This window comes from Gallus gallus, chromosome 1, assembly GCF_016699485.2.
Source record: "Gallus gallus isolate bGalGal1 chromosome 1, bGalGal1.mat.broiler.GRCg7b, whole genome shotgun sequence".
In the NCBI taxonomy this organism is placed as follows: Eukaryota; Metazoa; Chordata; class Aves; order Galliformes; family Phasianidae; genus Gallus; species Gallus gallus.
In genome coordinates this window covers 7,726,298-7,737,055 of record NC_052532.1, presented here as the reverse complement: position 1 = coordinate 7,737,055, position 10,758 = coordinate 7,726,298, and the positions used below count along the sequence as shown (strand labels likewise).

General features: G+C 47.7%; 1 protein-coding gene across 2 annotated transcripts in view; it reads left to right on the top strand.

Annotated features, from left to right (window-relative positions):
• FRMD4A (FERM domain containing 4A) overlaps positions 1 to 10,758 on the top strand; it is a 358,105-nt gene that overhangs the window by 79,607 nt on the left and 267,740 nt on the right. The window contains exon 1 of one of the 2 annotated variants that reach the window (XM_015298935.4): positions 6,045 to 6,302. The exons of the other annotated variant lie outside the window; for it this stretch is intronic. Within the exon in view, the coding sequence (XP_015154421.1) occupies positions 6,270 to 6,302 (33 nt within the window). The 5' untranslated portion in view covers positions 6,045 to 6,269. Of the gene's footprint in view, positions 1 to 6,044; positions 6,303 to 10,758 lie in introns of those variants that run through there. 2 annotated transcript variants of the gene reach the window in all.

Here is a 10,758-nt window from a genome sequence, read left to right as displayed (position 1 = left end):
CTTTTGGCTTTTATTCATAGAAGAGAATAGAAAAGAAGGGTAAATCTGGAGAATCGCTGATGAGAGAAGCAACAATATTCATAACATTTGGAGGCAAATGTTGCACTTATGGAAAGTCTGCAACAAAAGTGAAGCGAGCATGGAAGGCATTCTGAATGTTAAATATTCATTAGTATTCCCTACACTGCGTGTTCTAAATATATTTTCAGCAGAGCCCCTGGGTATGCCTGGGATGTTTCCCCCCTCCCCTAAATGATGCCACAGTGATTCGGATGGTGGGGAAGTTGCCATGGCAACATTGTGATGCTCCCTTTTATTCATCAGATGGAGTGACCAGTTGTGAGGTCAGACTACAGGGCTGTGGCTTAGCCAAGGCAGCACCCTTAGTCCTGATTGGTGTCACGGACATTACCTGCAGACAGGGCAGGGGTCAAAACCAGGCAGTGACCTGCTTCTTTCCCCTCAGTCGCCTCATTTGAGCGATGACTACTTAACCAGCTTGAGGTCAGGGAGGCAACAATGGACTTTGGCAAACTCAAATGGGAGATTGGTGCCCTGAAAGGGAAATGGGACCATGGGTTGGGAGATCTTGGCCAGCAGCAGCTCCGGAGGAGAGTAGGCAGGAGGAGATGGCTGCAGTTTGAGTCTGAGAGCAATGGAGGTTGAGTTTGAATCCAGACTCCCTTTGCTCTTCAGGATGGCTACAGGTAGTGTAACAGTGTTGGGATCCCCACCCCTGTCATGGGAAACCTACCCGAAGTGTAGGTTTCAATTTACTGAAGTTTTATTCAGATTTGGATGCTCCCACAGCAGGTGAACAGGAGGAAAGCTGCAGGTTCAGATATACGCCATAGGGTTTGGCTGCTTCTAGGCCCCTTGACTAAGAGCCTAACACTGGTTATAACAATTTTGACCATTTTTTCCCACTGTTGGGTACCCGCAGCCAAGTTCAGCTCCAGAGTCAGACAATGAAAATCAGACACTTATGTCTACTTGACTAAATACCAATATCTCTTCTCTCATTCTAGTCCATGGAGGTGAGTCCATGCAACCAGCAGAGCCTAGAAAGAGTTCCAGCTCTAAGGTAGGCATGTACCATGATCAGCTGTCTGGATGCCAGCAAGCATTCAAATTACAACAGAATGAGGGATCTTCAAGGCACCTATCTCAGTCTCAAGATTAGCTAAGTAACCAAGAGCAATTATGTTCCTAGCTTACACAATTATATTCCCAGTTTACACACCTCTTCTCGCATGAGGTGGGTTGAATCCAGGACAGAATGAACCTCAGCAACATCTATGCAAACCAGACAAGTGGGTCCCCTCTTTTTCAGATAGAGAATCTGAGATACACTGGGTGTTTCTGACCAGGCTCTGAGTCAAGCAGTGCTCTCCTCCCCAGAGAGAGGATGGGAAAGCGAGTGTTCACATGCTCCTTTTGCTTCTGCAGTGCCTTTGATCTGAAAATCGCTGGAGCAGAGGCTGTAGAACAAGTCCATGGTAATCTGAGCACTGCCATGGGTGGCAGCCCAGGGGAGGAACCAACTATCAGGCCATGGCACATGCTGTCGTGGCACCTCTTTGCCGGCTGCAGCAGCCGAAGCTTTCATTTCAAAGCAAGAGTGCACATCTCTGGCTCTGAGAGCTGCAAAGATATTGCCCTGAACATGAAACAGGTTTTGTGTGTGCAGAGAGGGTGGTAGTCCTGCTGCCGTGTGCACAAAGGACAGGGTGGTTGCTGCGTGAGCTAACACAGCGTGCTACAATGAACTCAAGTTCTGCTTGGTTCTTGGAGACTGGAAGGAGCATGAAATGTGCTGCATGGCCCCATCCATCTGCTGTCACATCAGCTCTTCCACCTGTGGAATATGATCAGCACCACTGCTTTCTGAGGAGCCACACTGAAATGTGCCCGGGCAGAACCAGTTGGGTTTCCTAGCCCCACTGCTGAAAGAAAACATGGTCTTCCTATTCATCGCAGGGGAGTTGGACTAGATGCCCTTTAAGGGTCCCACCCAACTCAAATGATTCTGTGATTCTATGATCCTATTTGGGGCTCACAACCATCCCAGGGCCCCCGAGCATCCTTCAGAAGTGCAACAGGGGGGCAGAGCAAGAGGTGGTTATCCCCAGGTGCGCACACTCAGCAGGGATGCTGCTCCAACAGCCCCATCCTCCTCCCTGTTCCTGCCCGTCCTGCTGATCTGGGCTCTGCTCTGACTCATGCACTATCAGCACAAATCCCTGATCCATTCGCATCAGAGTCTTTGAGTGCTGCTGAACCAGAAAGGCCCTGGCTTGCTTTTCTGGTCTCCGGCAGAATTACCCTTCTGGCCCTCAGGAAAATCATCTATTTTTTTTGCTTGTAAACAGAGATAGCACAGGAAATCTCATGAGGCACCATGGGTTAGCCTGGTTCGAAGCAGAACCAATCTTTAGCAAAGAATTGGGCATTCATGTTGTCATGGATGCACCATCCATGTTATTATATTGCATTATTGAGTGCCCATGTGGCCTGAGATAGCCCAGATTCCCAAACGCTCCTCTTTTGTTATGCTCCTTTTGACACTTCTGAGTGTCAGATTCCTCTGATGATTCAGAGATGAGGCTGTTTTACAGGTGCACAGACCTGTGAACCTCACACCAGCATCTGACACCACACTGTACACCAGAAAAAACACAAGCACTGTATTTTCCCAGAGCCTACAATTCCTGCAGCCATTTATTTGGCACTCGTTGAAGTCCTGTAAATACCAATAGCAAAATACACCTATATATACCCAGCAAGAAATAGATGAGCCTGCCAGAGTTGTACAGTGGCTCTTTAGCTCAGGAAAACTTATCACTGCCTTCAGTGAGATATGATCAAATTCCTTCACATTTAATAAAGAGCAGAGTTTGTCCAAGGACAGTTAATTACTTTAATATTAATAATAATGATAAAACAAGGGGCACTCCCCCCCCCCCCCCCCCCCCCCCCCATTATTACCTCATAATGCATAATAAGAGAAAAGCGCTCAAACTGTGAGATCTGTAAGGTTGATGAAATGGGAAGGGAGAGATAGAGAGGAAGTGGGTTGCATGGGACTGGACATCCTCATCTGTCTGAGTGCATTTAGAATCATTAAGGTGGGAAGAGGCCACAAAGATCATCTGGCCCAACTTCTAGGGTTTCCCAGGGCAGGAGTTATTTATTTCTCTGTGTTCATCACAGGATTTGCATTCATGTACACAACCAGGAGCACATTCCCTTGCACACTCTTCATTTGGGAGTAGCCTCCAGAAACCTACGTGGAGCGTGAAGGTCACATGTGGGCAGAGGTAATCTCTGCCCCAAAAAGCATGAAACCATGGCAAAATGAGAGCCTTATGGTGATGAGGAGCCATGTAGGACAAAACGCGCCTTGGCCTTGGGAAATTTGGGGTGAAGCAGTGTGGGAAGGAGCCTTTGGTTTGCTTTGCAGGTCTCTGGCTTGGACTTGAGAGTAGAGTGTTAGATGGCAAAACTGAATGAAGTGAATCCTTATAGTCATTCAAAGAATAGGTAGTGCTGTCAGGAGTCTAACTGGATCTGCTGAATCTCAGCCCAGTACCTTCACCACATGGCACCTCTTCCTCACTGTGCCACTTCGGGGCCTCAAAGAAGAGCCAATCACAGAATCACAGAATCACAGAATGGCCTGGGTTGGAAGGGACCTCAAGGATCATGAATCTCTAACCCCCCTGCCGGGCAGGGCCACCAACCTCCCCATTTACTAGGCCAGGTTGCGCAGGGCCTCATCCAACCTGGCCTTGAACACCTCCAGGGACGGGGCATCCACAACCTGTCTGGGCAGCCCATTCCAGCACCTCACCACTCTCCTGGTAAAGAACTTCCCCCTAACATCCAACCTAAATCTTCCCTCTTTCAACTTAAAACCGTTCCCCCTTGCCCTGTTGTTATCTACTCTTTCAAAGAGTTGACTCCCTTCCTGTTTATAGGCTCCCTTCAGGTACTGAAAGGCTGCAATGAGGTCACCCCACAGCCTTCTCTTCTCCAGGCTGAATAAGCTCAGCTCCCTCAGCCTGTCCTCGTAGGGGAGGTGCTCCAGCCCCCTGATCATCTTTGTGGCCCTTCTCTCAACCCTCTCCAACAGCTCTCTGTCTTTCTTGTACTGGGGGCTCCATACCTGGACACAGTACTCCAGATGGGGCCTCACAAGAGCAGAGTAGAGAGGGACAATTGGCTCCCTGTCCCTGTTGGCCACCCCTCTCATGATGGAGCCCAGGATACCATTTGCTTTCTGAGCTGCAAGAGCACACTGCTGGCTCATATTAAGTTTGTCATCCATCAAAACCGCCAGGTCCTTCTCTGCAGAGCTGCTCTCAAGGACTGCTCCTTCCAGTCTGTATAGATGCCAAGGTTCCTCTGGCCCAAGTGCAAAACCCTGCACTTTGCTGTGTTGAACCTCATTAGGTTCACTCGGGCCCACCTTTCAAGTCTGTTGAGGTCCCTCTGAATGGCATCCCTTCCTTCCTCTGTGTCAACCGCACCACTCAGCTTGGTGTCATCAGCAAATTTGCTGAGGGTGCACTCGATTCCATCGGCGATGTCATTGATAAAGATGTTAAAGAGCACTGGTCCCAAGACAGACCCCTGGGGGACTCCGCTCGTTACCGGCCTCCACCTGGACATAGAACCATTGATCACCACCCTCTGTCTGCGGCCTTTCAACCAATTCCTTATCCATCCACTGGTCCAGCCATCAAATCCACATCCCTCCAATTTGGAGATAAGGATGTGGTGGGGGACCATGTCAAAGGCCTTGGTCAAGTACAGGTAAATGACATTGGTCACCTTCCCCTCATCCACCAACGCCGTCACTCCATCATAGAAGGCCACAAGATTGGTTAAGCATGACCTTCCCCTCGTGAAGCCATGCTGGCTGTCTTGGATCACACGCTCATTCCTCGTGTGATCAAGCATGTCATCCAGGAGGATGTTAGAGGGCATTAGAAATTTCCACCCGTCAGCCTTGCAGCCATTTTCTAGCACCAAGAACCGGGTTCTAGTGGTGGAACAAGATTTTTTCATTTCCAAATAGCAATTGCTGTGTGGAAAGTTATTCTCTAGTTCAGAAAAAGGAAACCTTATTTCCATCTGTATGAGGAAGCGGGTGGCTTTGGGGGAGCAGGTGGCGTGCCCTGGGCAATGGTTCAGACAGGTTTTTCTTTAGATTCATAGAATCATAGAATAGCTTCTGTTGGAAAGGACCTTAAAGCCCATCCAGCCCCAACCCCACTGCCATGTTTGGTTGTTATCTACCTTATCACTCTGCCCAGGGCACCATCCAACCTGGCCAACCACCCAACACCTCCAGGGATGGGGTGCTCAGCTCCAGCACCATGGACTGCCTGTGTGTTTGGAGTGTGTAAGGTGCAGGTCTGAAGGCTGTTCCCCAGAAGAGATTCAGTCTCTGCATCACCCTGAGATGGAAACCAAAATGCAGTGGGGAGGGGCAGTTGAGCATTCTCCACAAAGGCACACTCCGATCTGGATTAAAATGTTAATAGGAAGGCATTCAGCAAACATCTTTCAGGGAGCAACTTCGCAGGACGATATTTCTTTTGTTTCCCTCTCCTTTTTTTCCTCTCATTCCCCATCTGACAATTGATGGGAACTCCCTTTTCAGCACCGGTTTGGTCACTCGCCGACAGCAAACACTCCCAACAGAAAACGCTCCAACCATTGGCATCCCCGAGCAGTGCTGGGGATGAGGAATACACCCTTTGAAAAGTAAATCCCAGGGAATCCATAGCCCTTGCACGGTGACGAAGTTTCAGCAGCGATTTCCTAGCTGCTGTCAGCCCCGCGTGGAGATGCTGCCAAATTAAGCCCGGCGTGAAAAGCCGGAAGGCACAATAGGCAGCGCTGGTCCCATCCCTCCCGCCCGACCCGATCCCAGTGGCGGGGCTGGGATGGCTTGTCCTGAATGCATTACGTAAGGGCTGGGCTCGTTTGTCAGCCGCGATGGTACAAACATAGCTGCAGGCAGATTATGCAGAGAGGGAGAGGGAGAGAGAGAGAGGAGCGCGAGGGAGAGCGGCGGGGAGGTCTCACCGGGAACCCCGTGCCACGCGACCAAGGGCTGCAAGTTGGTGAGCGGGCGGGCCGAGCTGCCGTCAGGGGGTGTCCGGAGCCCCTGAGATGCTCTTGTTCATGTGGGATGCTTGAGGACGGCACCGCAGGCTGAGCTAGGAGACGAGGATTGGCATGAGGATTGGACCAACATGGAAGGGCTTCTGTCTCCGATGAGGACGAAGGTAGGGGAAGATGTTAATGCCTTTTAAAGCCGCTTTTAGCCGTGGAGAGGAAGGGGAGGTGCGGGGCTAGCTCTGTGAATAGGGGGCTTGCCGTGCTTTTGTCTCTTTCTTTTCTCTCTCTTTTTCAAAACTCATGAATGCAACTCAGCGGCGGAGCGACAGCGGTCGCCTCCGAGAGGGGAGTAACCCATCGCTCTTCCTCGACAGAGACGACTTTTGTCAATGAGTTCTCCTTTTTGGATCAGACAGCCATATTCCTGTTTGGATTTCCAGCCGGAGGCTCTCATTGTGTCTGTGTGTCTGTGCGTGATCCCGGGGGAGCGGCTGTTGGAAGGCGTACCTGCGGCGCGGGGAGGGATGCTGCCGGTGGGTACCCCGGCGTGGGGCTGTCAGCAACAAGGGGTACCCGGACAAGCAAAGAAGGGCTTTCGTGCTCCGTGACCCCAGCAGGGTGGGAGACCCCTCGGTGCGGACTGAGACAAAAAGGTGTAAAAGAGAAAGTGAGCGTGCAGAGCTCAGTGACGGCTGCACTTGTCTGCTGGCCTCTCCCGCTCCGAGCTCTCTTTGGAGGTTTTGCCATTAATCCTCATTATGAAGGAAACTTAAATTCCTGTGGGGAAGAGCCACAGGCAGAGAAACACGGTGCTGATTTGGTTGGCGAGATCTCTTTCCGTGCTGTTATTTCTGTGTGGTTCTGAGGGATAGACTGAATCCCGATTGTGTCTTATTTGGTCGCTCCTCCATCCCATGTGGTAACCAGCTTGGGTAAATCCTTCTGGTTTCAGTCCATCACCACCACATGCAGACCCATTGTTTTGTATCGCGGGACTGGGAGAACTGGAATTCAATGGCAATTCTTTGTGGCATCTTCATGTATCTCAAATGTATGCGGTTTTAAAGGTGTAGTCAGACCAGAGTTGTTGCATATAAATGCCAAACTAGAAAAGATTCTGAGAAATCATCTGGTCTGGCCCCAGTGCTGGGCAGATCAGCTGGTCTGGTATCCTCCAGCACATCCCTGCCATCTACTATCTTAAATTAAAGGCTCTCCGGTGATTGAAAGTATTTTCAATATTAAAAGCCAGGAAAGCGATTTAAATAATAATTTGCCAGCAAATGGCTCTGCTGTAATTCTCCAGGGCAGTGACTTTTTTTTCCACCTTCATTCAGTTCTTTTCTGTCTTGCCTAATAAGTTGGGCATTAAAAAAAAGGATCTACCTACTTCGTATGTCTCTTCATTACACTAAACTGCTAATGGGCAGTTTATAGAATGAAAGATTCATGAGGGACAGTGGGCATCCATTCATACTTCTCATCACTGAGGAACACATGCATTATTGTTGGTCTTTCTAAGGCATTTCTCAATACTACTTTTAAAGGAAAATCACAGCATAGAAAACAAAAGAGAACAGAACAAAAACCAGACCTCGTTTCCAGCTTTAGAAAACACAACTTTCGGGATTTTAGTTGATGCTCCCATTCTGCTCCTCTAACCAGGCTTGAAATGATGGCTAGAGGCAGTCTCTCCCAGCACTGGTGCTATCAGGTTGGCGCGTGGATTAAGTTAGATGTGTGTACTATCAGCACCTGCAGCATGCACGGAGCTATAAAAATGACAGAGTGAGGGAAGCGGACCGGGACTGGGTATTATGTTTGTTCATCTGACTTGCTTCATAGCTGCAGCTGGAATGTAAATCCTAATAATGCCATTCATAAAGTGTAATCTCAATTACCACTATCAAGCTACTTATTGATCCTGCAGAGGGATCTGCTTGGGAATACAGACTTAATCCTTTGGGTCCTGATCTGCTCTTACAGCAGAGAAAGAGAGAGATTCTGACCTTTTTGTGTACACAAAATCCTTCTCAAGACAAAACAAGGAGATTTTATGTCATTGGTTACAGTGGTGTAAAACTGATGTGATCCTCTTGAAGTTCCTGATCTTGACACTGGTGTTACAATGGTGTTAATCTGGGGTTGCTCTGTGGCAGATGATGGAGGTATTCAAACAGATGTGTGTAATAACAATCAGAATTGGGCCCTTACGTTTTTGCCTTCCAAAAAAAAAAAAAAAAAAAATGAGATTACTTGAAGAGGTTTGAAAACTGATCTTGTTTAGGACAAGAGATAAAAGCCTAAAGTTGTGTCAGGGGACATTCAGGCTGGATGTTAGGAAACATTTCTTCTCAGAAAGACTACAGGCTGCCCAGAGAGGTGGTGGGGTCACCGTCCTTGGAGGTGTTCAACAAACATGGAGATGTGGCACTGAGGGACGTGGTCAGTGGGCGTGGTGGGGGTGGGTGGATGGTTGGACTGGATGGCCTCAGAGGTCTTTTCCAACCTTAACGATTCTATGATTCTATTCCATGATTCATTTCCAAGGTGCTTCACGGTTGTCAGTGACACTCCATGCCAAAAAATTGAATGTAAAAACTAAAACTCTCCAAACACAACCTTAATATGTAATGCCTATGAAAAAAAAAACAAACCACAAAAACCCAACGTGACAGCAGGGAGACTACCAGTGTGCTGAGCCCCCTGCCTGTCACGGTCACTAATATTGCCTCCTTTTTTACCCTCCACTCCACCGTCTGTCTGCTGCCATCTGTCATTTGTATTACATTTTGGTTGCAAGTGTTTGAGGTGAGTTGGAAGCTTTTTGTTCTTTGGTTTATGTAGTGACTTGAAGGACAGTGAGTTCCTGGTCATCTCTAGAGCAAGCCTGGAGCATCTCTGAGGTCCGAAGTCCCTGCAGGTGGACTTGGGAGAATCTTGTGGTGGCAATAGGAAATATGGTTGCAACCAAGTCTTCAGTGCTTTTTGCTTCTTGAGGCTCCAACCTCCCTTCCCTTGTGCAGACAGATAGTGTATGGTCTACAAGGGCTGGAGCTCAGCCATCAGCCATGGTGCAGTGGGGCACATAGAACTGTAAAACCATAGAATCATTTGAGTTGGTAGGGGCCTTTAAAGGCCATCTAGTCCAACTCCCCTGTGATGAACAAGGACTCCTACAGCTCAATCTGTTTGTTATGGTCTAGAAGTGCATGTACACATGCATTTGTTTCTGCAGCCAGCTTCCCATCAGAGCTTGCTAACGCTGGGCTGGGAATACAGAGCCAGCAGAGTATTTCATAGGGGACTCATTTCCCACTTCACAAAATGATAACCCATTTGGTTACTGGGCCATGCTGGATGATCACAGAGTGAGGTGCTTAATAACTTAGAAACTCTTTAAAATATTTGTTGAGTTAAATTGGATATCGAACATTAAGTGCATTATACCATGTAATGGACTCTACTGCAGTAAGTCATGGATGGTTAGTACATTTCTACTTTTACACAACCAGGATACACAGAAGTAGAAATTTAAAGGAAAGTGGAGGAATACGTGGTAAAATGGGCTGGTATATCAAAATTGAAACAGATAAGTGCAGTGCATTCCACAGAATTTTTTGCATCAATGATCGAAGTTCACACGACTAGAAGTAACAGTGGGATGTAACTATTCGGTGGTTTAATTATTACACTGTTAATTATTATTAGAAGCAGTTGAATTCTGTGGCTTAATGTATCTGAGCCCTTTCTTACGGAGCAAACGAACGCACACAATAGCAACGTCCCCACGCCGCCTTAAGAGACTCTGAAGTTGATTGAGTACCACGGAGTGCAAAGAATGAAGAAATGCATAAATATTGCAGTCCTTTTGTTAGCCTCCATTTTAATTTGTTTTATAATCCTCAACACATGCACAATTTCCCTTAACCCTCGGTGCATTGCCTTCAGCCAATTACACTGGCATAAGAATTCCAGTAATTTCGGTTTCTCTGCCGCTGACACTTGCCAGTGCATGCTACTGAATTTGCAATGAGCACCTGGCCTGCACCACACAGCGCTGGCTGCCGCCTCTCTTTTCCTTTGGGAAAGCTGTGATTGGGGCTTTTTTTTTTGTTGTTGTTGTTGTTGTTTATCAAAGCTCTGCTTTTCTTTCAGACCTCCTGAAAGAACTTTCTCAATGAACTTTTCGTCTGCTCACAAACAGACACGGAGGGTAAATGGAGATTAATTACCATTGGACTGACTAAGCTCTGCACCCAAAGATAATGAATTTTGGTGTTCCTCCATACAGAGAATTCAGCGAGGAACTTAGTAAATAATGTGTGTAATGTTTAGATAGTGCTTTTAAAACTTTAATGGGGCTGTTCTCTATTATTGAATCTTATTAACTTTATCTGTTTATTGTAGATTTGGGGGATTAGCGGACTCCCGTGGTGTTACTATTTACTTGCTAAACTGTTTTGGCTCTGTTTTCAAAGCAGTTCAGTTTCTGACTGCTAGATCTCCCAAAAAGAACAGTTAATTTGTCCTTTGTGCCCTATTTGGAGTTCACAGTGGATTGAAGCAGAGAACCTTTGGGAGCTGCTACATCCACCATGAGTCTCAAACAGCAAAGGTCTG